Source organism: Equus przewalskii, chromosome 25, assembly GCF_037783145.1.
Source record: "Equus przewalskii isolate Varuska chromosome 25, EquPr2, whole genome shotgun sequence".
Lineage (NCBI taxonomy): Eukaryota > Metazoa > Chordata > Mammalia > Perissodactyla > Equidae > Equus > Equus przewalskii.
Window position 1 is genome coordinate 45,584,011 of NC_091855.1, and position 27,126 is coordinate 45,611,136.

At 66.4% G+C, this 27,126-nt stretch overlaps 1 protein-coding gene across 1 annotated transcript; it reads right to left on the reverse strand.

The window, feature by feature from the left end:
* AKT1 (AKT serine/threonine kinase 1) lies at positions 1-26,642 on the reverse strand. Its single transcript, XM_070593456.1, has 14 exons — positions 26,449-26,642; positions 23,664-23,794; positions 10,027-10,155; positions 6,954-7,065; positions 6,518-6,662; positions 5,470-5,601; positions 5,336-5,401; positions 3,864-3,932; positions 3,531-3,656; positions 3,319-3,447; positions 2,848-3,062; positions 2,569-2,656; positions 1,280-1,382; positions 1-992 (listed from the first exon to the last, which is right to left on the reverse strand). The coding sequence occupies exons 2-14, from the start codon at positions 23,707-23,709 to the stop codon at positions 913-915; spliced, it is 1,440 nt and encodes a 479-aa protein (XP_070449557.1). The 5' UTR covers positions 23,710-23,794; positions 26,449-26,642; the 3' UTR covers positions 1-912.
* Positions 26,643-27,126: the final 484 nt, after the last annotated feature.

A 27,126-nucleotide genomic window follows, 5' to 3' on the forward strand; every position in this document is an offset into this window, starting at 1 on the left:
TTGAAAAGCAATCTTTATTGAAGAATTTAGAGGGAGAGTCTCATATTATAATAGTAAAAATACTAAAGTTGAATGTAAAAAACGCCATGGTGCAGGGCAGCGTCTGGACGGGGCGCGGGGGGGCGCAGTGACGGCCCCTCGGGGGTTGGGGGCCAGGGGGCGGGCGGGAGAGTAAAGCGTCTATAAGGACAAGTGCTACCAGGGGCAGCCAGAGGTGAGCCGTCCCGCAGGGAGAGAAGGCGTGGCGGGAGGGGCTTTCTCCTCACTACGATTAAAAACCCCAAGATGCACGTGAACAGCGTAATACACAGCAACAGATTTCAGCCTTGTTCCCCTGTCTCCCGGGGCCAACCCCGCCCAACCCAGGCCCAGCCCCATCTCAGGGCCACTCTCCTCCGGCCTTGGCGCCAGGGGCTGCCACATGCCCCCACCACAAGGGAGAGGGCGCCAGGCCAGCATGCCACAACTAGGTTGCTTCTAGCGTCCCCAAGTGGGACTGAGATAAGTGGGAGCCAGGGACAGCTGGCGAGAGGGCCTGAGGGGCCACAGGCAGGGCCCGTGGACCCCCGATTGCACGTGGCTGCAGAAGTCCTCAACGTTTTCCTACGTGGATCTAACTGTTCTGAAGACCGAGGCCACACCGGATGAAATAAATTAAGAAAAGCCGCAGGACAATTCTCCTCCCGACCTGGCTGGTGGGAGGACGCCGCCTCCAAAGTGGGCAGCCCTGCCCGCAGCACAAGACGCTTTCCCATCCGCAGAGGAGCGCGTGGTTCCTCTCACGCATCCAGAAATAAAAAACGTTAAATACAGATCATCCGAGAGCGAGACGTCCTCGCGATCCATCGAAGCCAACATCTGGAGCATGTGGCTGCCCAGGCGGCGTCCACCAGCACGGCCAGCTGGCCCTCCTCAGGCCGTGCCGCTGGCCGAGTAGGAGAACTGGGGGAAGTGGGGCCTCCGCTCGCTGTCCACACCCTCCATCGTGTCGTCTGTAGGCAGGCAGGGGCAGGAAGCAGCTCAGACCCCAGAGCACAGCTGCCACCCATCGGGGGAAACCGAGGCAGGCCCCTGCAGGCCAGCCTCCCAGACTCTATTTGGTGACCCCCGACCCTCACAATGCCGGGGCAGGAGGACAGCGGCCCTCCCACCCACATCAGCACTCCCCCGAGGGAACCTTTTTCATCAAACGTGGACCTGCAGGCCTCCCGCACTCTGTGGTCTGGAGAGGAGGGAGGGACAGGCTGGGGAGGGAGTCAGCAGGGAGCCCACCCCTCACCTTGGTCGGGCGGCGTGATGGTGATCATCTGGGCCGTGAACTCCTCATCAAAATACCTGGTGTCTGTCTCCGATGTGACCTGGGGCTTGAAGGGCGGGCTGAGCTGCAGGACAGGGCAGGGGGCCAGTTACAGGACTCGCTCTGCACTGCCCAGCACCCCGACCCAACCGCAGCCCCAGGGAGCCAAGCCCCAACTTAGGAAGTACCTCACGTCTCCCAGTGGACTGTGCCCAGGCGGTACGGATGCCCCAAAAAAGGGGCAAGGCCACCCACGCCCAGACAAAGCTCTGGGAAGGAGACACAGGGGAGGGGCAGTGGTCTGGGGCCTGAGCAGTCGGACAGGCTCCTCAGACCAGGGCAGGCCCTGCTCACAGTGGCCCCTGCAGGTGACAGGAGGGAGTGCAGCCCAGCTTTGCTGGACCTCCCATGCCTCCAGACATAAGGGGACCGGCCCACTTTTCTTTTTTCTTTTTTTTCTAGCTTTCTTAGTTTTCTTTCTGGTTTTCTGACAAACTGGGAGGGGGATGAAAAGGAACACCATGGAAGGTGTCTAGGGTGGGCTCCCGGCCCTACCCCCCCAGGTACCATTCATACCCCTTCCTGACCAGAGTGGCTCAGCCCAGCTGCCAGGGACTTCCCTGGGGCCCAAGAATGCCCCTCTCGAGTAAGGCATGACGGAGGACTGTTACGTCCCCTCAGTCCCTTGACCCACCTGGGCCAGGAGTGGCATTCCCACGCAGTGGGCCTACAGGACAGCCATGGCTCCCACAGGCCCAAGGAGCAAAGGCCAATGACAGCCAAGTGGAGGGCAGGGCTTGAGGGGCCCGCTGCCACCCTGCAAGGGGACCCAAGGAGCAGCCAGCCCGTGTCCAGTGGCCATGGCAGCCCCAGCCAGGGGCCTGGGGTGAAAGGGGAACTGCTCTGCCCAAGCCCTGCCTGTACCTGCCCCCCAAATCCACAGGGGGCTCCGGGGGCGCTCCCTGCCCAACCTCCCCCAGGAAATGAGGAAGGATTGAGGTCAGACAACCAGAAGAACTGGGAAAGTGGGGCACTGCCCCACTCCATTGCCAGCCTCAGGCACGCACCATTAGGGAAGGGAGCTCTGGTACTCAAACCTGACGGGGGCGGAGGTGCGGGGAGTCCACACGCACGTGGCTCCTCCTGGGAGGAACGAGGACCCCGGACGGTGCCGAGGAAGAAACCTTCTGAGCCCGGGCAGGGGCATGGGTGGGTGTGAGCGGGTGTGTGCAGCTGTGTGAGCGGGTGGGTGTGCATCAAGCCCCACGCACCTTCTTCTCATACACGTCCTGCCACACGATGCTGGCAAAGAAGCGGTGCTGCATGATCTCCTTGGCGTCCTCGGAGCCCCCGCCCAGCCTAGGGAAGGACACAGGCCGGTGATGGCATCGCCACCTACCCGGCTCCTCCTCCCCCTTGGTGAGGTGGACAGCCTGGTCCCGGGGGGTGGGGGCCCAGTGCCGTGGGGACACTGCAGCCTCCCCAGGAGACTGGAGGACGGGGTGCTGGCGCGGCTTCCTGCCAGCCCAGGGCCCGGGCAGGGGGCGCACCTCTGCTTGGGGTCCTTCTTGAGCAGCCCCGAGAGCAGGGACTTGGCCTCAGGGCTGAGCGTGCGCGGGAAGCGGATCTCCTCCATGAGGATGAGCTCGAAGAGCTTCTCGTGGTCCTGGTTGTAGAAGGGCAGGCGGCCGCACACCATCTCGTACATGACCACGCCCAGCCCCCACCAGTCCACCGCCCGGCCGTAATCGTTGTCCTCCAGCACCTGGGGGACGCAGGGGCACGGGGTCAGAGGGTGCCCGGGACACAGGGGGCATGGGGGAACTCAGGGGACCCGGGGGGACTTGGAGAACAGGGGGACATGGGGGAAACCAGGGACACAGGATCACAGGGCACCCAGGACACGGAGAACATGGACACAGAGGACAAGGAGACACGGGGACATGGGGGGACAGGGGACATGGGGACACAGGGGACATGGGGAGACACAGGGGACTCAGGGGCACATGGCAGATGTGCACCTCGGGGGCCAGGTACTCAGGTGTCCCGCAGAAGGTCTTCATGGTGGCCCCATCCTTGATGCCCTCCTTGCACAGCCCAAAGTCAGTGATCTTGATGTGCCCGTCCTTGTCCAGCATGAGGTTCTCCAGCTGTCGGGGAGGCAGCCTCTGGTCAGCGCCTGCCCTCCCATGCCCCAGGCCCCAGGCCCCGCCCCCAGCCGCCACGGGCCCACCTTGAGGTCACGGTAGACGACATTCTTCTCAGAGTGCAGGTAGTCCAGGGCCGACACGATCTCGGCGCCGTAAAAGCGGGCCCGGTCCTCGGGGAACACGCGCTCCCGGGACAGGTGGAAGAAGAGCTGCAGGACCACGAGCCTGAGCAGCGGCCAGGCCAGGTGCCCTCCCCGCCCCAGCCACCTCCACCAGGGTCCCCGGGCGAGGCGCACGGGCAGGCTGAGACCCTAACTCAGAAGGGGGCACTGGGAGCCTTGTGGGGGGAGCGGGGCAGGTCACCCACAGGGCAGGCACCCCACACAGCTGGGGCAGCAGCACCGTCCCCGCCCTACCTCGCCCCCGTTGGCGTACTCCATGACGAAGCACAGGCGGTCATGGGTCTGGAAGGAGTACTTGAGAGCCTGCAAGGAAGAGGAGCTGGGACCTCGGCCTGGAGCCGGGCGGGCACCTGCCACCGGGCTGCCCCACGCGCCCTGCTGGAGGGATGGTCACTGGGGGTCTGGGCAAGTCTGGGGCTGGGGAGGCAGGATCTCAGAAGCCGGCAGGCTCCGGCAGCTGTGCGGAGGCTCCCCTGCAGGGAAGGCCGAGGCCACCAACTGGGAAGTGGGCCGGCAGCACGAGCACCCCCAGCCAGAGGAGAACACATCCTCCAGGGCAGAGTGGCCGGGCGCCTTCCCACCTCAAACCACAGGTGGCCTTGCTCGACGAGGAGCACCCCCAGAGGACCGACTCTCACCCACAAATGCTGACCCTGAACCTCGACAAGCGGCTGAGCCTCACTCACAGAAATACGGGACAACAGGCTACAGGCCTCAGGCAGCGGGGGACCCGTGCCCACAATGCTCCAGCCCCCACACCCCGTCCCCCGGAGACCCAATATGAGGGTGCATGGGGCAGGGGGACACCATCGCCAAGACGGACACGGGTGAGCTAGACTGGAGGGACCAAGGAGTTTCTGTCGAATGCGACACGGTGTTGGGTTACAGGGACACACGGAAGGGTGGGAGGCAATGACACAAAGCCTGGGCTTTTCCTCAGAATCCTTCAGCCAGGTGAAGGGAAAGGGGCGAGATGGAGCAAAGGAGGCAAAACCACAAGAACGAACGAGCTGGGCGAAGAGACACGACGCCTGGTTTTAACAGCGCCTGATGTTTCTTGTGGAAAAGGTTTTAAGGAACCAAAATGCCAGGGAAGTGCGACGGCTTCCTGCTTTGCCCCTGCTTTGGGCAAGGAAACCGTGCTGGGCAGAGGGGATGGCCTGGGGTGGCCCCGGGGAGAGCCCATTGAGTGTGGCCCAGCAGATCCCCAAGGCCTGACCCCCAGGGGCACAAGGCCCATCTGCCCGACTGCCAACCAGCCTACCCTGCCTCCAGGAGTGAGCCGGCTGGGCCTCCTCCTGGGCGGAGTCATCCCACCCCCAGCCCTGCCACAACCCCCCACCCCTCCCCAGGACAGGGAGCCCCCAGCTTGAGCCTCCTCAGAGGGGAAGCAGCCAGCGGGCTGTGTGCAGGAGGCAGGGCCTCGGGCAGAGCCGAGGGAAGACCCAGGTCACCTGCCCCTACTGCCAGCGGGGCAGCCAGCACAACCCCACCAGCCCCGCATTGGACACCTCCACCCTGACCTCCTCCGAGCCTGCCCACCGCCGGCTCAAGTTGTGAAGCACAGGGAGCCCTCAGTCCCAGAACAGACATCCATCCTTCAGTGACAGGCTGGTGCGAGTGACCGTCTGACCCTGTGCCCCACTCCCATGCCACCCACCCAGGGCACAGAGGGGACGCCCCTGAGGTGGCCAGAGGCCACTCACCGTCAGGAAGGGATGCCGGGAGTTCTGGAGCACGCGGTTCTCCGTGAGCGTGTGGGCCACCTCGTCCTGAAAGACAGGTCCCAGTGAGCCGCCGCCCCTGCTCCCAGCCAGCCCCTCCCAGCCCGGCACCCCACCTTGGCCACGATGACTTCCTTCTTCAGGATCTTCATGGCGTAGTAGCGGCCCGTGGCCTTCTCCTTCACCAGAATCACCTTCCCAAAGGTGCCTTTGCCCAGGAGCTTCAGGTACTCAAACTCGTTCATGGTCTGAGGGGGCAGAGGGCAGGCACCCAGGGTCAGGGGCAGTGGGGTGACAGCCTGCAGCCCGACAGCAATGTGGGCGACAGGGGCCCGGGGCCACCACAGCCGACCTTGGGGCTGGGCACAAGCGGGTCCCCTTCCTCACCATGGACCTGGGGGCCCATGGGGAGCCCGGGGCTGGGGGAGAACGCAGAGCTGTGCGCCCCAACTCAAAGCTCTGGGGCTGGGGGACGGTGGGAGCCCGGGGCTGGGGGAGAACACGGAGCTGTGCGCCCCAACTCAAAGCTCTGGGGCTGGGGGACGGTGGTAGTCCAGGGCTGGGGGAGAACGTGGGGCTGTGCGCCCCAACTCAAAGCTCTGGGGCTGGGGGACGGTGGGAGTCCAGGGCTGGGGGAGAACGTGGGGCTGTGCACCCCGACTCAGAGCTCTGGGGCTGGGGGACGGTGGGAGTCCAGGGCTGGGGGAGAACGTGGGGCTGTGCGCCCCAACCCAAAGCTCTGGGGCTGGGGGACAGTGGGAGTCCAGGGCTGGGGGAGAACGTGGGGCTGTGCACCCCAACTCAAAGCTCTGGGGCTGGAGGACGGTGGGAGTCCAGGGCTGGGGGAAAACGCGGGGCTGTGCGCCCCGACTCAGAGCTCTGGGGCTGGGGGACGGTGGGAGTCCAGGACTGGGGGAGAATGCGGGGCTGCGAGCCCCAACTCAAAGTGCTGGGGCTGGGGGACGGTGGGAGTGACAGCGCCCGGGTCTCTGGAACCTCACTTCCGACACAGGGCTCTGAGGGTCAGACTGCTGCCCACAGGCAAGGCCCAAGAGGGAGCTAAGCTGGGGCGGGGGGACCCAGAGTAGTGTGGGGGTTCTCCTGGCCCCGCCTGCTGGGACCCCGTGTCCGCCAGACCCCCCAGAGGCAGGGGACAGGCCTCACCACACGGTGTTTGGGCTTGGCCAGGGACACCTCCATCTCCTCGGCCCCAGAGTTGTCACTGGGTGAGCCCGATCGGAAGTCCATCTCTTCCTCCTGCCTCTTGAGCCCATCAGCCACTGTCTGGATGGCAGTCGTCCACTCCTCCCTGCAGGGTGGTCAGGTAAGGCCCCCGGCCCCCAGGCCAGGGTCCCCTCCCTCCGCAGCCCCAGCTCAGAGACCCCAGAGAGAGAGGCCCAAGGAGACCACCCCCCTATGACCTGGGCCGGCCACACCAGGTCCTGGACACTGGCAACCCGGAGGCCCAGCCCCCCAGCAAGGTCGCATCCCCTCCCCACTTGGGGCCTGGCCAGCCGTTTCTGGAGCAGGCTCTGAGGAGGCCTGGGAGCAGCAGGGAGCAAGGGCGGGGTGAGCAGGAGTCCACGCGTCCGTCGCGTACCGCTCCTCGGGCGTCTCCACGTGGAAGGTGCGCTCGATCACCGTGGTCCACTGCAGGCAGCGGATGATGAAGGTGTTGGGCCTGGGCCGCTCCGTCTTCATCAGCTGGCACTCTGGGGGGGACCAGCAGGTGGGCATCCTGTCCGCACACATGCCCTCCTCTCGGCCCACCTGGCCCACCCGAGCACCCCACCCATGGGGTCCTGGGAAGCCCTGTCCCATCCCCTCTCCAAGCCTAGTTTCCCTCTATAAAACAGGGCTGGGACCCCTCTGGCGGCTCGGACACTGCTCTGGAGCTGCGATGCGGCCCCATGGGTGTGTCTGAGGCGAGGTCAGGCCAGGCCCAGCTCCTGCCTTCATCTCCTCCTGCAGTCCTTCCTGCAGTGTTTGACCCCGCTGCGCACCAGACCACAGCCCTCGACTGGCCACAGGGTGAGGATATGGGGGTCTCAGGGAGGGGGCCGGCAGGAGGGGGCCTCGTGGGAAAGCAGCTCGCCCCCCGAGCAGCGACGTCCCGCCATTCTCCCAATCACACAGTGACTGCCAGTCCCACCGCCCCCTCTCCACACAGGGCCAATCCCAGGGTGGTGGCTGGTGGCGACTCGCCCTGCAGAGAGGTTGGCTGTCCTGCAAGACATGACCCCTGGAGGCTGCTCAGGCCATACGCACCCTACTCTGACGCCCACCCCTTCCACCACCACGGGGACTGGGGAGTCCAGACACATACAGGAGTATAAACGGGCTGGCAGGCCCGGGAGTGGGCACACACCTGGAGCACACACACACCTAGAACACGCACACCTGGAGCACACACACCTAGAATATGCACATCTGGAGCACTGACATCTGGAGCGCGCACACACCTGGAACACAGATGCCTAGAGCACTCACACCTGGGGCACACGCACACATGGAGCACACACACCTGGGGCACACGCACACCTGCAGCTGCGGGACTGTGGGGATGCACCAGGCCCACAGAGAGGCGTGAGTGTGGGGGACTGCTGAGGGCTTCTGGGTGGGGTTCTGACCCAGCCTGTGGGAGGCGGGAGGGGGCCGCAGGGCCAGCAAAGGGGCTCCCAACATTCCAGTGTGTGGGCCCTGGCAACCGCGAGGGTCCCCAGCTGGGCTCAGCCAAGTGCAAAGGAGCTGTCTCCCAGGCCTGGAGGCCAGGAGGGGGCTTGGGGCCGGCCTCATAGGGAAGGCTGTGTCAACACGGGGATGGGCAGGGGGCGGGGGCGGGTGTAAAACATCCTCCTCATCGGCTTTCTCGGTCCCTGTACACCCACCTCCCACTCACGCATCAGGGACCACCAGGTGCTCCAGGACCAGGCACCCATCCCAGAGCCTGGCTTCCCTGGCCCTGGGATCCATCCCCAAGGAAAGGCCCCCGATGCAGAGGCCCCAGCACAGCCACCTCCCTGACTGGCATGGCTCTGCCCCTGGGCCGGAGCTCCGGCTGGCCTAGGGGCTGGTCCAAGGCCCCAGCACCCCCTCTGCTCAGGCAGCCCCTCTGGCTGGTGCTCGCCTCCCGTGTGCCTCTGGAAAGCCCGCCCACCCCCCACACTCACCCTGGGAACACTCCTGAGGGGTCTTGCCACCTAGAAAGGCAGCACCCACCCTGGCTGAGCCTCCTTCCGAGCCCTGAAGCCCTGGATCCCTGCCGAGCTGGCACTGGGGGGTGCCCGGACACCACAGTGAGGTCTCCCGCTCTGCCCCAAGGTTGTGGGGATGGGAGTGTCCGCCTCCTTGGTCTCCCCCTCTCCCCAGGGCCACTGCCCTACCAGCAAACGGTGGCTTGAGAAGGTGGGGCCGGGGGTAGGGGGAGGCAGGAGGAAGGTTCAGGTCTCACAGGAACTGGGTCCCCGTAAAGCCCCCCACCCCAGGAGCCTCGTGGGGCAAGAGCTCTGCTCCTCCCCAACAGAAGCCCTGGGGAGAGGTACACTGGCTGCGCCCCTCGCCCCTGCAGCACAGGGCCAGGCAAGCTGGGGGTGGGCAGACAGCCAAGGTGCCAGAACTGCCCACCTCTGTATCTGCAGGCACAGAGGCTACGAGTCCTTCCCTGTCAGCCTACCTCCTCCTACGACCTGGACCAGAACCTGGGGTCTGGTGAGGTGAGGGTGCTGGGGGACCCCAGGCTCCCAGGCCGCATGGCAGTGAGGGCAGAGAGGTATGAAGGAGGCTGGGGGGAAGCCTTGGACTCCCACGGTGGGCACTGCACCCCGCACCCAAGATGGCAACCCGAGACGGACCCTGGGGGTCTGCCAGCTTATAAGGCCATCACTCACCCATCCACCCAGGCAGAGCTGGGCTCCAGGCGGCCGTACTGAGAACGGGGACCCGGCTAGAGGCCCACCTGCCCAGCACCCCACCCACCGGCCCATCTCCACACCTGGTCTCCACAGCCCCGTGGGTAGGCCACGCCTGCGGCCCCCTCACAGGTACGGAACGAGGCCACAGTAGCACATGGGTTAAAAACTGCTGGGTTGTCCAGCTTTGCGAGATGCCCCAGGCCAGCCATGCCACACTTGTCTATCCTACGTGGGGCACCCCTACCCCAACCCCAGCTGAGGGTGGAAGCAAACGCACCCCACAGGGGTCCAAGAACCTTCACCGGGAGAGCCACGGGCTCCTGCTGGGGGTGACAGGGCACCCCAAAGCTAGGTGCCCCTCAGCACTCTCTCCCTGCCTCTGCACCCAAGGGCTGCATGGGCCCCCGCTGGAGGAGGGGCACCCCGTTGGCTGCCTGCCCCAGGCCCGGCTCTGTCCCGACTTGGCCAGGCCCTCCAGCCCCCAGAGCAGGAGTGCCCAGGGGCAGGTCCAGGGTCGCCAGCCTTGGGACTCGGCACAGAGACCCCGTCAGCCAGAGGCAGCCACTAAGCCGTCCCCAAGGTGACTCGGAGCCAGTGCTGCCCAATCCGGCCCCTGGTGGGCTGCCGGCCCCAGACACAGAGGCTCAGGGGCCCTCAGCATGGCGGCTGCTGGGCACAGAGGGCTCCCACCACCCTGCCGTCTGGGGCCAGGGCCGACCCCAGCGCCCCAGTTCCCAGGCCGGGCGGCCGCGGCACACTCACGTGCCACCGAGAAGTTGTTGAGGGGCGACTCGCGCTGCTCCACGTCCTGCGGCCGCTCCTTGTAGCCGATGAAGGTGCCGTCGTTCTTGAGGAGGAAGTACCGGGGCCGCCAGGTCTTGATGTACTCTCCTGAGGACACGAGGGCAGTGAGGGGCTGTGCCCACCAGGCTGCGCTCCCAGCCCCCCGCAGATCTCCATCCTAGTGGTGAATCAGCAGTTGACTCTACCCAAAGGCACAGGTACCAACCCTGATTGCCCCTGGGTGGCAGGTGATGGGTGGGCAGGCAGGGCTTGCCATGTGGAAGTGCCCACATCTGATAAAGAGCCCACCCCACCTGTGTTGGAAAGGGGGCCAGGTGGGCACCTGGACATGGGGGGAGGGGCACGACTGACAAGAGGCTAGCCTAGTCCAGAGAGCCTTCCTGGAGGAGGCGGCACCAAGCCAGTGGGTCTCCAGCAGGCACCAGCAATAGCTCAGATACCAGCTATGGCAACCTGCCGGGGCTTCAGGGCTGAGAGCTCTCCCCACTCACCCCGGGTCCAGCCAGGGGGTGGCTGCAACAATTACTGTGATGACGGTAGCAGTGGCTGCCCACCACAGCTGGCCCCTGGCTGAGAGGAGGCAGCCTGGCATCCAGTGGTGAGGGGAGAGCCCCACACTCAGCCTGAGACTCAGGGGCTCCCCTGGCAGACACAGGCCCATCTGTAGCCCGCCCCCTCGGGCTGGGCCTCAGGACAAGGCCCCCACCACCGTGTGACAACACTCGCTGTCCAGGGGCCCAGACACAGTCGTGGGCACCATGGTGAAGCCAGACCCCGGCAGTGGCCGTGCGGCCTTCGGGCTCAGACCTGCCACCCTGGCCCCCACAAGTCACCCAGGTACACGGGAAAGTTCCCCGAAGTTGTGCAACATGAGCCGCACGCAGGGCTCCCGTGCAGGAATCCGAGCAGATGTCCTCTGCCATATTCGAGCAACTGTCATTTTTCATACTGACACCCGGAAAAAATGTTCCATTTACATTTTGCCGAGCAAGGAGTTTGAACAACAACAGAGAACTTACTAATTAGGCAACTGCTTCATCAGAGGAGCCGCTGGGCAGAGGGCAGAGAGGGGCTGGGGTCCCTGAGCTCTGGGTCCGGGCTTTCCAGCCAGGCTGAGCCGCGGACATGGGCACCTGCAGGGACGTGGGCGGCTCCTCCTCCCCAAGCCGCACTGCCCAGACCCCTTCCAACAAAGCGCCCTGGGCGTGGCCTCTGGGGTCCAGCCCTCACCCTGCATGATGCAGGGCTGCTGGGAGTATGCTGGGAGATGGGAGCTCCAGCCACTCCCAGCATCTGTCCCCAGGGGGCCCACCTGCAGACCGTGTCCCTGGCTCCAGGCGGGGGTCACCACCAGCCCAGACACCGCCAGCACAGGGAGGACCTGAGTAGCAGCCAGTAAGCTGCCCCAACCCCAACAGCACTTAGCAGGGTCTCTGCCGAGCCCTCCGAGCCCCTGGAGACAGTCAGCTGGGAAGGCTGTGGTCCAGCCACCTTCTGATGCTAGCCCCTGGCCCTGGCCCGGCACCCCCCACGCCATGCCACGCAGTCCCACCCAGCCTCCCAGGCACTCCTTCCCCATCGGTGCAGCGGGTAGGCGCAAGAAGACTAGGCTCCGGGGGCTGTGTGCACCCCAGCGCCCGCGCCGTCCCGGGCCGCCCGCTGCTTGCTCCCACCCGCCTGCACGCCAGTCTGGAGCTGTCGGCCCCTGATGGAGTGCCTCCCATCCCGCCAGCTGCCGCTCCCCAGGACGCTAACTGAGCGAGGAGAGTGATGAGTGCCTTACCCGAGCAGCCCTGAAAATCCATCTTGATTCACCAACTGCCACGGGCCCCCACCGTGCCCAGTGCAGCCCCCCAGCGCTGTACCCCGCACATGCAGTCAGCATGTGTGCCCCACACGGAGGGTCCACACAGGTCCCCCATTCAGCAGGACCCGCACACCAGACTGCGCGTCAGTTTCCCCACCATGGGTGAGGCCGTCAGTCCACCGGGGTCCAGGATCCCCTGGAACAGGGGTGCCAGAGCCACTAAGCACTGAGGACCTGCCCGGCCATGTGACCCTGCACCTGCCATCTACCAGCTTTCACACCACAGGCCCAACCCCAGGGCTGGGAAGGTTCAAGAACCCAGAGCTAGAGGGGAGGGGCCCAAGGGAGTGGCACTCGCTCTGGCTGGGAGGAGGCTGAGAGGAAGGAGCCCAACCCCACCGAGCCCACAGGGAGGGGCCGGGGATGGGCCGTGAGCCTGCGGGGCCTTCCACCAGGCCCCAGCCCCAGGGCACTGCAGGGGGGCAGCTCTGGCCGAGCTCTGCCTGGCCCCACAGGCTGGGCCCAGGAACCGGGCGTCACACAGGTGGGAGCAAGGACCAGGGAAGGCGGTCTCACTCAGCCCCTCACCCTCAGCAGCCAGGCACAGACCCCTCGAGGAGGAGAGTCACCCTGGGGGGGCCTGGGGAGGCCTAGGGAGGCCGGGGCCAAAGCTCTGAGACACACAGACCCCCTTCTTCAGCATCTCGGACGCTCCCGCCTGCGGAGGTCCAGCCAAGCGGTTACTGGGGGGCCACCAGCAGCGCCAGCTGCGGCCTGGGCCGTGACCTGCATCTCAATGAGTTCAGCCCAGACGGGATGCCCGGCGGGCAGGCGGGCAGCCGGCCCAGACAGACGGGAGCCCAGGGCCCTGCTTACTCCCAGAGCTGGGGGTGACACAAGAGGGGGCAAATAGAGGAGACAGCGATCCCTGTGAACGCCTGTGCCCGGCCACCGCTGTCCTCTCGGCCACAGGGTTCCTGCGGCCATGGGGGCCAGACATACACATCAACCAGTGCTGGCGGGGGAGGGCAGCCTTCACTCCGGGCACAGATATGGGCAAGTGACAAATGAGGAACCCAAGTCTGCCCCTCAGGACACTGCTCCCTAAACAGGGGTCCCCCCTGTTCCCCAGGGCCAGATGCCCACCCACAACCAGGGTGATCGCCTGGCAGCAGCCACTCGGGTGGACACCAGGACCTGGTTCCAGGCCATGTCTCTTCTGTCCCTGCCACTCACGCCCATGCTCAGCCTGGGCCCCCCACCAGCCACTCCATCCTACCCGCTGCAAACACTTCAGACCAGCACCCTGGAGGCCACACGGGGCCTCAGCACAGCCCCGGGACCAGGCCATGCAGTCCCACATCGCAGTCGGCTCGGGTCCCCGCACGCAGGTCAGTAGCCCAGCCAGGAGGACCCCCACACCCACTGCCAGGAGACAGGAGCCACGGCCGAGCTGGGGGCAGGCGCTGGGAGGCACTGGGGGTCTGGTGCCCACCCCCACCCAGAGGGGCTGTCCTGGGCAGGCAGGCAGGATGGGGGGCAGATCGGTTCCCCCTCAGGGTCCTCTCAGAAGCACAGCTGGGGGTGGAGGAGGGACCCACACTGCCCTGGGCCCTGCGGCACCACACCCACCCCTCCGAGACCACCTGCTGCCCAGCTGCCAGGGAAAGGGACACGTGCCCCATGAACCCTTAACCCCCAGGCTGGCCCACCCGCAGCAAGGGCTACAGGCTGGAGGAAGCAGTTGCCCAGGGCGGGGGGCAGCACGCAGGCTTAGCTGGACTCCTGTGCCTGGACCGAGGCTCCCCCACCTCTTCCTGCCTCTCACGGCCCCTCAGCTCCCAGCCCTGGTCCCCTCGGCATCCCCGTGTGCCATCCACCAGGAGGTCCCTGCCACCAATCATGCTCATCCCGGGAGCCAATTCCTCCCAAGGAAGGGACTGGAGGACCTCCAAGGAAGGGGGATTCCTCGCCAGCAGCCCCAGCCTCCCACAGCCCAAATCACCCCAATTGGGCCACCGAGCTGGGGCTTGGGGACAAGATGAGCACAGGCCAAGCACCTACCCTCTCCACGCCTCCCAGCCACATGTCCAGGCCACACCGTGGGTCACCGGGCCTCGGACTAGGGGGCCTGGACGGGGTGCTGTGGGTGGGACTGGGGCACACAGTATGCAGGCTCCCTCAGTATGCCACAGCCTGGGCCTGAGGCGTGAGTCCTCCCAGCTCCCTCGTGTCTTGGCCCCTGTGAACTATGCACACAGCCGCGAGGCCACCGAGCCCCTGCACACAGCCACCAGGCCACTGAGCCTCTGCACGTGGTCACCAAGCCATTGAGTTTTTGCAAGCGGCCGCTAGGCCACCGTGATTTTGCACGCGGCCACCAGGCCATGGCGCCCTGAGTTCCGAGAGCATTCTCCTCAAGTCCCCAGTTCTTGGCGAAACTGCTGGATAAACACTTTGCCGCAGTGGTGGTGGCGGTGGCAGGCGGTGGCTGGCGGGGTGCCAGGCGGCACCGAGCTGTTTCTCCACAGCAAAGCGAGCCCCAGCAGGCCCGGGGAGCGGGTGCCAGCTGACAGCGGCGACCGCGCGGTCCCCCGCCGCCGACACATCCATCGCGCCGACAGCTGCAGGGCGCCCATCCACTTTCTCCGGCACAGCGAGCACACGGCCGGCTGACGGCGCCCATCCATCGCCGCCCACCAGGCAGGGGCAGGCGGCGGGCACGGGTCACCTTGGGGGACCCAGCCTACTAGGTCTCTGCCTGTGCCCAGGTCGGGGTCCCACGTCCCTGTCCCATCAGCAACTGACGGCCAGAGCCCTGGAGCCCCATAAAGCAGACCCAGGGCAGGCAGGAGGGTGCAAACCTCCAGGGCCCCCTCCTCGGGCCTGAGCCTTCCCACGGGCGGCACTCACAGGTCAGCACAGGTCAGGGCATGAATGGCCAGTGTGGACGAGAGAGGAGAGGAGAGGTGTCCACTGCTGGCCCAGCAGAGGGCTGACAGGTGGAGGAGGACAGACGTTCCCCGACTGGGCCACTGAGCCTGGCCAGGCCTTCCCCCGGCCCATGATCCAGCCCCGCCCTCCTAGAAGGCCTGCCTGGCAGGCAGGGATCATTATGCCCACTACTCAGGGAAACTGAGGCCCAAGGGAGAGCACTCTCAAGCTCACAGAGGCAGATGGTGACCAGAGACCCAGGTCCCGCTGCCCGGGCTGGGCTGGCTCCTTGACACAAACCGACAGCTCTTCACGACTGTTCAGTTCTACCATCAAGCAGGTGTGCCCAACACACAGACTCGGGAGCAGCCGGGGCGTGCAGGGCGGGAGGCAGGGTCGCGGTCAGGGGGTACCGCCATGCCCACTTCCACCTCCATCGAGGCACAGCAGAAGGTGCTGGGGGCCACTTACCCGCTTCAGCTGCCCCAGGACAGCGCCTGGTTTGGGGCCTCTTGCCGACTGCCACCTCCAGCGCCCCTCCAGCTGCAGCCCCCTGCAGAGGACCTTGGTCTGGACATACCACCCAACTGGCCATCTTCCCGGAAACTCTGCCTCCCCCTCAGGCACCAAACTCACCCTCCTGCAGGCCTTGACCCCAGCCCACCACACACCCGACCTGTCGCCCAGCTGGCTGATGCTGAGTCCCAGGCCATGCCTCTGGCCTGGTCCAGCTGGCCCCCTGCCTCACTTCTAGTCTCCCTGCCCCAAGCAGCCCACTCACCTACCCACGTCATCGCTTCTTCAGGGACCCTCCTCAGACAAGGCCACAGCCCCACTGCCCAGTGCCCCCGCTCGCTCTCCCTGCACAGGGCCCGACAGGCCTTGTCCGGCCACCCAGGGCCTGCATAGGCGCCCTGCCCACAGCCCAGTCCCATGGACTCCTCCTTAATTGAGCCCGCTTCTGGGTCACCAGCCTCCCCTGCCCTCTCCACACGGCATGTGCCCGGCCTCACCACAGCGGGGTATGGGGAGCTGGGCTGGAAAGACCCAGGCTGGGTCCAGGGTTCAGCAGCAGCCACAGCCACACACACCTCCACTTGAAGAGGCATCCTGTGGGTAACACTTTCCTGGGGGGCCAGGGGAGGGTAGCGGACAGTCCCCGGAGCTGTCAGTCCACCAGCTTCCCCCATCTGCTGGCCCCTTGGGTCACAGGCCCCAGGAGAGGGGGCTCCTGACACCCCTAGCCCTGGCCCAGGCCCTCCAGTGGCCCCTGCCCAAGGCCACACGACATGTGAGTTCTGGGTTTCCAGAAGATTTCCCCAGGGACACGCCTGACTCCTGTGCCAGGAGCCCAGGATGCACCCAACCAAACCAAGGAAGGTACCAGGGCGGGAAGGAGGCGGCCAGGAGGGGCCAGAAGACAGAGAGAAGGGACAAGCAGCACAGCCCCAGAGTGGGTGCAGGGACGGCCAGCGAGCCCTCCTGCAGACACAGCCCGCGGGGAAGGACAGGAGCGCCACAGCAGGCCCCTTCCAGGGCCAGGACAGGGACACCGTGCAAGTTGCCGTGGGCGCCGGCCCACACCCCCTGCCCGCAAACACTTGAGAGGGGGCAAAGGCCAAGACCTTGTCGTCTACGGGACCCCAGCCTCTGTCGAGCCAGGGCCTTCCCGCTGGGGTGAGGGGCCCCAGCACTGACGGCGGACACGGGCCTCACTCCCAACACCCCCAGGAAAAAGCAGCCCTGTGGGCAGGGACCCGAGTCTCCCAAGCCAGGACGGGACACGCCCTGCACAGGGAGGGCCTTCACAGCACTGTGACCGTTTCTTACTTATTTTTGCCGGAACTGGGAGCCACTCCCTGCAGTGGGAGAGCCCCGAGGGCAGTGAGGCCGGCTCATGTGGCCACCTCTATCACCCCCTTTCCTCCTGTGACAGAGGCAGACTGTGTCCTTCCAGCTGCCAGCCCTGTCACCTCACATCCCTGGCCACACCCACTCGGCCTCGCCCCCCCCCCCCCCCCCCCGTCCCCACCGAGCTCATCACAGGCCCCCAAACTCTGGCCTGCCCTGTGTCCTACAGAGGGCCGGCCACCCCGACTCCCCCTGCCAAAGCGGAGCACCAGCCCCCTGCCAGCCACAGGGCGCCCCCCAGTGCAGGGCTCCCGCCCCCGGCTCTCCTCAAAAGCAGCCTCCAGTGCTGGAAACCCCCACCCCTGATGGGACAACCAGCTGAGGCCTCTGGGCTGGCAGGACCACCTGGGAGATTACTGGGGGATCAGTGACCCCAAACCCAGCCCAAAGGACCCTGCCCCAAAGGCACCAGGGCTGGCAGAAGCAACACCAAAGAACCCCCACCCTCAATTTCAATGTTTCTGAAACACAGGGCCGTTATCTCCTAGGGTTGAAGAGACGCACCTGAAGGCTGGGAGAAAGGCAGCCAGGGAGGCGGGAGCTGGCCTGGGGCCCACCCTGACCGGCAATCCCAGCCCGGAGCCCCAGGGCCCTCTGCCCACCTGCACATGGCCAGGTCTGGGCTGCGGGCCTTGACGGGGGGGACATGGGCAGGGGCTGGGCAGGGCGAGTGGGCGGGAGCAGCGGGCGGCGGCCCACCAAGGGGTGGCCCTGGGGAGCAGGCTTCAAGTGACAGCTGCTGGCTCTGCTGAAGGGAGGCCCACGGGGAGGGCGCTGGCCCCGAGCCTGGCTGGGTGTGCCCGGGCGGAGGGGATGCCAGCCACAGCCGAGCCAGCTCCCTCCCCGCACTCCCGCAGCCCTTCTGGGAACCTGGCGGGACCTGGGCCTCTCCTGAGAAGTGGTGGTGGTTTGGGTGCCAGGCTCCGGCCTACGCCACTGACATTCCAGCCTCCTCTCATTCCAAGCCTCAGTTTCCCTTCTGTGTAATGTGCACAGTGCTGCCCCGGCCCCACCCCTCCTTCCGGCCCCCCATGAGTCAGGCCCCCAAGGGGCAGCCCTGTGGAGTCAGCACTGCCTGCTCGGGGGGGCCCCCAGGCGCAGGCCCAGGGACCAGGGCCAGGCAGGCGGTGACCCCACACCCCCAGCATGGGGCAGCTGAGCTTCCTCTTTTGTTGTTTGTTTTGAAGGGAGAACTCAACACTCACAAAACAGGAAACAGCCCCCAAACCAGCCGCAGCCTCAGTCACAGCCACAGCCACGCGCCACATCTCAGCCATGGCCCAAAGACACAGGGGCACACCTCCAGGACAGGTGCCCTTGTCCCCAGCCCCGGCCCAGGTCCTCAGAGCAGAGGCCCTGCAACTGCTCCCGCCCTTGGGCCCGGCCCACAGTGACCTGCCCCGGGGCAGTTCCGGACCCTTGTGGACATGGGGTGTTGTATGTATGAGTGGCCTTGGTGAATGGAGGGGACTGCCGGGACCCAGTCCGCAGCCACCGTGGCACAACCTGGCCAAGAGGCAGAGCTGTCCCTCACCTGACAGCCAGGGAAACCGAGGCACAGAGACCCAGGGCAGCCCTGCCCCTGCACCCGGGCGTGGGGTGAGGGGAGCAGGCTCTGTCCCTCGGTGTCCTGCTGAGCCCCTGACCCTGGTGGCACCAGGAGCAGCCATGTGCACACAAGCCATTAACCTGCAGGGCCTCAGAGATGTCTGTGCTCAACAGGCCCCGCAGGCCTCGTCCCCCTGGTGTGTGCTCGGCAAAGCTGCCACAGCCTCCAGAGAGCAGCCCGCGGCCCCGCCCCGCAGGAACCCCAGGACTGGGGAAGGGGCAGGAGGCGGTGTCAGCAAGGTAGAACCACTGTCTTCCCACCTCAGAGGCAGACGGGGGCGCGGGGGACGCCCATGCCCACGACGGGAAACAGGGCCCACCACGACTGAGGGAGGGGCGGTGGGAGGAGCTGCGGTTCGGGAGCCCACTCCTGACCGGGACGCCTGGGACCAACCCACGGGGGGGCAAGGACCTCCCCACTGGAGCCAGGAAGTAGGGGAGGGTCTGGGCCAGGAGTGGGCTCAGGGCTGGGGCACAGCAAGGCCGGAGATGCACAGGGACTGGGCCAGGAGTGGGCTCAGGGCTGGGGCACAGCAAGGCCGGAGATGCACAGGGTCTGGGCCAGGAGTGGGCTCAGGGCTGGGGCACAGCAAGGCCGGAGATGCACAGGGTCTGGACCGGGAGTGGGCTCAGGGCTGGGGCACAGCAAGGCCGGAGATGCACAGGGTCTGGGCCAGGAGTGGGCTCAGGGCTGGGGCACAGCAAGGCCGGAGATGCACAGGGTCTGGGCCAGGAGTGGGCTCAGGGCTGGGGCACAGCAAGGCCGGAGATGCACAGGGACTGGACCAGGAGTGGGCTCAGGGATGGGGCACAGCAAGGCCGGAGATGCACAGGGACTGGACCTGCTGATCTCTGTGAACCCCGGCCAGGTGCCCGCTCTCAGTGGTGAAATTAACCTGAGGTGCAGCCACACTCCTCCTACGTGCACGGGCACCCACCGACCTCGCAGGTGACCACTTCCAGGCAGGGTCCCGGGGGCAGGGGAACCCCACACCCACAGGCCAGCTCTCCTCGATACCGCCCCTCAACCCCGGCTGCCAGACTGTGACCTGGAGATGACAGCCAGGCCCACTCCTCTACTGCGTCCCTCCCGGCCAGCAGCCAGCTTGAGTGAGCCTAGGGGGTGCCCAGAGGCCGGCATCCCCCCTCTCTACCCAGGCCAGGCCTGTTCTCACAAGCCCACACCCCCTTCCACCATCCTGTGGCCCAGCATCTCACTGCCCTCCCGCACTCTCCTGGCCCACCTGGTCCAGCTGGCCTGTCCGTGGGTTGGGGACACCCAGGAGGATGACAACCACAAGCCTGGCTGGGTAGACGGTGCGCATGCCAGAAGATCCGAGAGCAGGACCCGGGGGCTCTGCCAGCACAGCTCTCCATGGGCTGGGCTGCAGCCTGGGCGGTGGCGGCCCGGTGTCATCAGAGCAAGTGGGCAGAGACGGGGAGGCCTGAGGGGGACACCCCAAAACAGCTGCGCAGACTCGGGCTGCAGCCTGAGCAAAGAGCACGCAGCGTGAAGACAAAACCGGAGGCTGCAGGTCAAGTTCAGCCAGACCTACTTCCTGGAATAGGGTTGGTGTTTTAAACTGTCAACCTTCAAAAATCAGCAGAGTGCACATAATAGACCAAATCTTTGAAAATGCAAATTTCTGAGCAACACTGAGCCCACCAGCCCCCAGCATCAACGGCTGGCGCCGAGCGGCAGCTGCTGATCACTCGGGGTAGCTGCTCATTGCTTGAGGTGTCTGCCTGTCACTCAGGAAGTCTGTCCATCTCTGGGGACACCCACTCCTACTCAGGACGTCCGCCTGTCATGCAGGACATCTGCCCAAGGTCCAGGCAGCCCCATGTGGCCCGGCTGCCTCCTCGCCCTATCTGAGTCTTCAGCAGCTTGATCTCCCTCTCCTGGGGACATGGGGATGCTGAGGCCCAGAGGGCTCTCCGGGGTCCCGCAGCAGGTCAGTGCTGGGCTGGAACGCAAGCTCCAGTGTCGGCTGGCCCAGGCCTGGCCCCCCTCTGCCCTGTGAGACTGCTCTGGCCCAGAGCACACGGTGTCTGGTCACCTGGGAAGCAGCCAGGGTCACTTCCCAGAAATAGGTGCCCACTTCCCCAGGAAGTGGGACAAGGAGCCGGTCTGCCCTCCACTGACCGAGCTCCCCCAGCCCCCTAGCTCTCATCTCAATGTCCACACGGCCTCTGAAGGCATCGCCGCCCCTCGTGTGCTGGGCCTGCGCTGGCCACGGGACAGGGCAGCAGAGCGGACAGGGGCAGGCCTGGCTCCACAGCAGCTCCCTAACCCCCAGGGGCAGGAAGGGGCATGGCAGGCGCCGAGTGGGGCCTCAGGGGTCTGCACAAGGCTGGGCCCTGGAGGACAGTCACAGCTCCCCCCACCCCTGCAAAGAACCAGACCCACAGCCAGGGGAGGGGCCAGACCAACCAGCCAGGGACGGGGAGGGGCCTGGAGCCTCCAACCAGCACTGCACTCGAGCCCTCTGCCCACTCCCAGGCCCTCCCAGCCCAGGGCCCCCCACTCCACCCAGAGCTGCCCCCTTGGGGGGGGGGGCCTCATCTCCCTCCTGCAGCCCCATCCTCCAAGCCTTCCCGAGAGGTGGGGGCAGGGCGGGGGTTAGCCAGCAGAGGAGCTCTGCCCCGCTGGAGGAGGAAGCCGGCCCCGAGGCAGTCAGGAAGGCTTTTTGGAGGCGGTGGCAGGAAGGCAGGACCTCCCTCAAGGGCTGGGTGAGACAAGGAAAGTGGTGGGCAGCCCAGCACGCGCATGGGAAGGGTTTTCGAACCGTCCTTCTCCTGTCTGCTGAGCAGGCTCAGACCTGGACATCGGCCTGCCGACCTGGCAGGGACGCGGTCCCCACCCCGAAAAGAACACTCGCTCCGGCCCCATCTCAGGAAATGGCACTGCCAGGTACCTCCAGCCCCAAATCAGGGGTCGCTCTTGTTCCCCCAGCATCTAATCCAAACCACCCATTCCCCACCCCCCTCCAGAGGGACCTCTGCCCTCTCGCCTGGTCACCCCAAAGCCCAGCACACAGGAAGAGCCCAAACACTTGTGGGTAAGAACAGACCAGTGAAAGGACAGATGGACGGACAGAGGAGGGATGGCAGGAAACAGCACAGCGGCAGGAGAGTTTGGGGGAGCAGCCAGCTGGGGGCAGTGGGACGAGCCTGTGACACACCTGGGTTGCTGGGGTGCACCGGGAAGGAGGACCGGGGGGAACGAGGGGCGCCCACAAGGGCAGGCAGTGCAGGCAGGACACGGGCCCGACCCAGAGCAGGGCACCCACCCTCACAAGGCACGTCCCCTTCCAGGCTACGTGAGGGCCCAGGGCCACCCCCCACGCAGCCGCCCCACCACACCACATGCTGCCTGGGTTGGCACATGGGCTGGGGGAGAAAGAGCAGGCACGCGGGGACATAGGACCCTCCCTCCTGACCTGAGGCTGCTGCACCCTGACTTAGGCCCCCCCACCCCCAAACCACACTCCTTCCTCCACCAGGCCTTTCTCTGCCACCACTCCCATCATACAGATGGGGAAACTGAGGCCCGAGGAACTCAACAGACTGGCCCTTGAAGAGGGACACAGTGACGGGGAGCCGAATCAGTTCAAACCCAGGTCTCTGGATGTCCCCCTAGGCCCAACACCCCATCCCCCCAGACCCTTTAGAAGCCCTGCACCCGGAGTGGCAACCTGAAATTCATCCAGGCACTGGGGGACACTCCTGCCCGAGCCTGGCTGGCCAGTGACACCCCAGTAACTGGGGCAGGGGCCCTGGCAGCCCTGAGACCCAGGTATCTCCTGGGTGGGTGCTTAATCTAACAGTCAGTCAACAAACATTTGACAAGGATTAGGAGGTACAGGTCCCAGGTAGGAGACCTTGTTTTGGTGCTGCCGCCAGGCACAGAGAAGAACAGGGGCCAGGGCCAAGGGGTGGGGTCCCTGACACCAAAGACAGCGATGAGAGGCAGCAGAGAGGACCTGCTGGAGGGGCTACGGGCACAGGAAGCAGAAGTGCTGGGGAGCAAAGAGGGCGAGCACTGGGCAGACGATCGAGAGGGCAAGGGGGCAAGGAGGGCTTGCGGGAAGCCAAGTGGAGGGGCTCCCCACAGACCACAAGCCCCAGCGGCCTCCTCGCCTCCTTCTCAAGGCCCAGCACACTGTCCTCCCTATGGCCACCACAGTGAGCTCTGAAGACACTCTGCTGACCACATCCTGGATCCCCTGCTTCAAGCCCTCTGCAGCCCCCCTGGTATCTCTTCCCTGCTTTGCCTCCCATCCCAGCTCCTGTGGCTTCCCAGCCTGCTCTGCTGAGGAACTCCTATGCATCCCACAAAACCCAGTCTCGTGACACCCGCTTTTACGATACCTCCCTGTCTGCTCCATCTGTGTCTGAGGTCCCCCTTCCCAACAGTCTGTGAGGTCCTGGGGTAGGGAGGGGGACAGCCTCATGTCATCTGCCGGAAGGCACATTTGAGGAGTGGCTAGTAGCTAGCTAGCTGGGATCACCAGAACTTTGGGAGGGAACAGGTCTGGAGAAAGAGGAAGTCAGGAGGGAGAGAGGTGGCTGGCCAATCCCCGCCCTGGGGCAGGAGGGAGTGACTGGCCCCAGGCACCTGGGGGTGAGGCTTGTCCATCCCCCACTGCTGCCCTGAGCAACAGAGGGCGGCGGGGCAGGGGGCCATGAGGGGCCTAGGGCGCAGCTCTTGTCCTGCCAGCTCCCTGCCTGGCCCCTCCCTGGGCGCGGGGCCACGTGAGCAAGGAGAGAGGAGGCTGGGCAGGCACCGGGCTCGGCCAGCTCTGCAGCTCCAGCACAAACAGGCCCCGGGCCCGGGCCCCCGGGGGATGTGCAGCCCCCCCTTGCCCGCAGCCCAGGCCTGAGGCCGGCACGGGGCCAGGCCAAGCAGCCCTGCCCTGCCCTCAGGAGCCCTCGGGCAGTGCCCTGGGCGCCAGTGAGCCAGGCCTTGGAACGGCCCCAGTGTCCTCACTACCTTCCAGGAAAGCGCGGAGGGAGGCAGCAGTGGCTCTCCACGCCCGTGGGGCCCGGCCAGGCAGCCACACAGGCGGCCACACGGGCTGCACACCAGGCCTTGGGCCCCACATCCTGCCACCCAGGGGGTCCCATGAGGCCGTGCCCTCCATGCCAAGGGGACATCGGGCCCTGGATGCTCACCTGGGCTGGTGGGTCCAGGAGCCCCAGGGAGATTTCTCCCGCCCAGCTGGCTTAGGCACGGCCCCAGGCAGCCGCCACCTGAGGGCAGCACACAGGCCGGCTCTGGGCCCCCTGCCTCAGGCCCCTGGCCCCAGGCCCAGCCCCCGAGGGCACTGACCTCGTTTGTGCAGCCAGCCCTCCTTCACGATGGCCACGTCGTTCATGGTGCCCGGGCTCAGTGGGCTGCGTGGCCCAGGCGTCACTTGCTCCTCTCAGCAGGGTCCCCAAGCCCAGCGGCGCCCACAGCCTCTGGAAGAAGCGAAGGAAGTGTGTGAGGCTGTGTCCCAGTCGGCGCCACTCACAGGAGCCCAGGAGGCCCGTCACACCTGGGGTCTCAGCCCAGGTCTGCCTCCCCTCGCGGCCTGCCTGCTCTTAGCCCTCCGAGCACGGCTGCCCCTCACCTCTTACCGCCACAGCTCCTGATACCAAGTTCTTGTTACTCAAACTGCTCCCTGGGCCCTGCCATCACCCCTCCTGGACCCCCAGACTCTCAGAGCCCACTGCCCTTCCCCCTCATTCCCACCTCCCCTGGCCTTTGTACACTCCCAACCCCAAAAGTCCCTCCCAGCATATCCCAGCCTCCCTAACCTGCCAACCCAGCAGGGGCCGCCTCCTCCAGGCAGCCCCTCTGACTGCTTCAGCCCATGCCCCTCAGCCTCCCCAAGCCCCTGGTGAGGGCACCCCTGTATTCCCTGTCCGTGGGGCTCCCACCCATGCGCTGGGGTTCCCGGGGCAGGGTGCTGGCTCCTCCCCCTGCCCCAGACTGGGAAAGGAGAGAAATTCAAACACGAAGAAGGCAGGGCTGGGCGTGCAGGCGGCTGGCGCAGAGGAGCCGTCCGGGGTGACATGAAACACCTCCCCCCAGAAAGCCCAGGCCCCTCCTAAACCACAGCGCCCCTGCCGGTCTGAATCTGGCTCATTCATTCGGCCCCCGTGTACCAGGCATCTCTGGTTTTGCCAGGCTCAGGGCTGGGCGCCGGGGACAAAGAGAGGTTCAGACAGGCCCTGTCTGTAAGGAGCACCCCGTCCAGGGTGGTTACAGACCCATAATTACGGCATTCATGAGGCAAAAATGGGGGGCGGCAGTGTAGAGCGCAGGGGCACTGGCGCCGGCCCCACAGCAGCCCCCTGGCCAGCCCTCACCTGAGCAGACACTCAGCCATTGATCCCACACAGCCCTCCCCACTGCTCCCCTGCTGGATGAACTCCTAGGCACCCCTCAAAACCCAGTTCCCCCATCACCCATTCTGGGCATCCTGGGAAAACGCCCTCACCCCATGAGCAGTCCTCTGCTACCCCTCCAGACAGGCGCTCCCGGGGGGCAGGCCCAGAGTGAGTCCTCTCTGGGACCTCCAGGCCAGGGAGAAACCCCTGAGGACCTCTAGAATGGATCCCAACATGGGTCTTCCTACAACTATCTAGACACCCTCCCAAAGGACACTTGACTGGCCTCTTGAGGCAGGGGCTGGGCACCCAGAGGGCCGTGTTGCACCCATCGTCTTAGGCTGGATTTAGAAGGCAGGAAGACCCCTCGGCCTTGCGCCTGGTGCCAGAACCGGGAAGGCGTACTTGGTCCAGAGAAGAAAGTGACCAGCGAGCTCAGCAGGCCCATGGGCAGCGACAGGAAGCAAGCGAGATTGGAAGATAGGCCAGAGCCTGGGGCACAGGGGGCTCTGGCGACATGAGTGGGCGTGGCCTGGAGGCAGGGGGCTGGACTCAAAGACCTCTGGATGGCCCCCCACCCCCACCTGGGCCTGAGCAGGGCCTGCTGCTGACAGAGCCAGACAGCTGTTGAGAGCCCCATGTGTAAAAATATATCTGTGCACACACACAGGGTGGTGTGCATCTGCACAGAAACGTACACACCACCCCAGCGCCTGGGCGCCTCTCAGCGCGGGGCCGGCGGGACGAGGGACCTCTGCTTCCCGCTGCTTCCTTACTGTGAGTGCCTTTACCATAAACGCCTATTACCGCGATTATTATTTAAGCCACAACTTTCATAAAAATAATCTGTGCTCTGAAAGGCCCCCATCCCTCTGCCTTCAAAACACTGGTTTGTGACCTCTATGCTCAGCTCAGGGGCAGGGAACGGAGCCCCCAGAAAGCACTCTGCCCTTCACCTGCACCAGGGGCGCAGAGCAGTCAGGAGTGGCCTGGAGCGAGGGGGGCGGCAGGAGTGAATGTCGGGGGCCCTGGCCACAGAGCACAGGCCCATGCCCCCCAGCCTGTCCACCAGGGCAGTAAGCAGGAACCGGTGTGGCCGCGGACCAAGCCCACCAGCTGCCCTGGCTCCCCCAAACTAGGGGCAGGAGGAGAGGGAGCCCCATCGCCCTCCGGGCCCCAGTCTCTGGAGAGGGTGGGCAGCACCTCCACAGCCCTCCCGGGTCAGGAAGCAGATTCAGGGCCCAGGAGCGTAACAGCCCTTTGTGGGCTGGCCCGGGCACCTCGCCACCATGTACAACTTTTTGTCTATGGGAAAATGAGGTCTCCTTCCAAGGGCCCACCCACAAACTTGACCGAGGGCCGGGCAAGCCTTTTCCGACGGCCCCTGGGCGCCTACTGTGCGCCGCGGCCGCGCTGGCCAGGCGCCCGGCAGCCCCCGAGCAGGGGCCTGCGCCCCCGCCCGCGGCCCCGGCGCCCGCCGCGCCCCTCCGCCCCGGCCCCGGCCTCGCCCAGCGGGGCCGCTTCCCCAAGGTCAGGCGGGAGGCCGGGCGGGCGGCCCGCACCCCCGGCGCCGGCCCGGCCCGCGCCCTCCCCGCCCAGGCCGCGCTCGGCCACTTCCTGCTCCCGCTCCTCCATTCCGGCGGCGCGCGGCCCGCGCCCCGGCCCCGCGGCCGGGAACAAAGCGGCCGGGCGCGGGAGGAAATCCGGGCCCCGGCGGCGCGGCGGCGGGCGGGACTCACCGGGCGCCGCGTCCGGGCGCGAGCGCGGGCCTAGCCGGGCCGCGGCCTCCGGCGCCCGCCGCTCCGCATCCCCGCGGGCCGGGCCGGGCGGGCGCGCGGGCGGGACCGGGCTGGGCGGCGGCCGGCTGCTCGGGCGGCCTCGCGCGCCTCGGCCGCTGCGGTGCGCCCGCCGGCTCGCGTCCTCCGGCTGCGCTGGCTGCGCTGGCTGCGCTGGGCCGGCCGCCCGCCGCCCGCCGCGCTCGGTCCCGCCGCCGGCCCGCCCTCTCCCCGCCCCGCGCCGCCCAGCCCGCCGCCCGCCCACATCCGCCTCCGCCGCCCGGGGCGCCCCCACCGCGGCCCGGGCGAGGGCGCGGCGCCGGGAGCGCGCGGCGGGTGGCGGGCGGGTCGGCGGGTCGGCGGCTCCGGGGGCCCGGGCAGGGCTGGCCCGCTAACGGAGCCGGCCGCCGGCCGCCGCTGGGGCCGGGGCGGGCCACGTCCCCTCTGGCCTCAGTTTCCTGGATTGTCCAGGGAGCCCGCACTTCTCGGCCCGCTTCTGCCACGAGTCTATTAAAAGGGCCGGGCTGGGACCGATCCCGGGCTTGAGCCTCCATTGGGTGGGGGTTGCAGTAGGGGGTAGGTTAATTGGACTTTCAGATTGCGCCCCAAGTGGGCAGTCCCCTGCTGGGGGCAGGGGAGGGA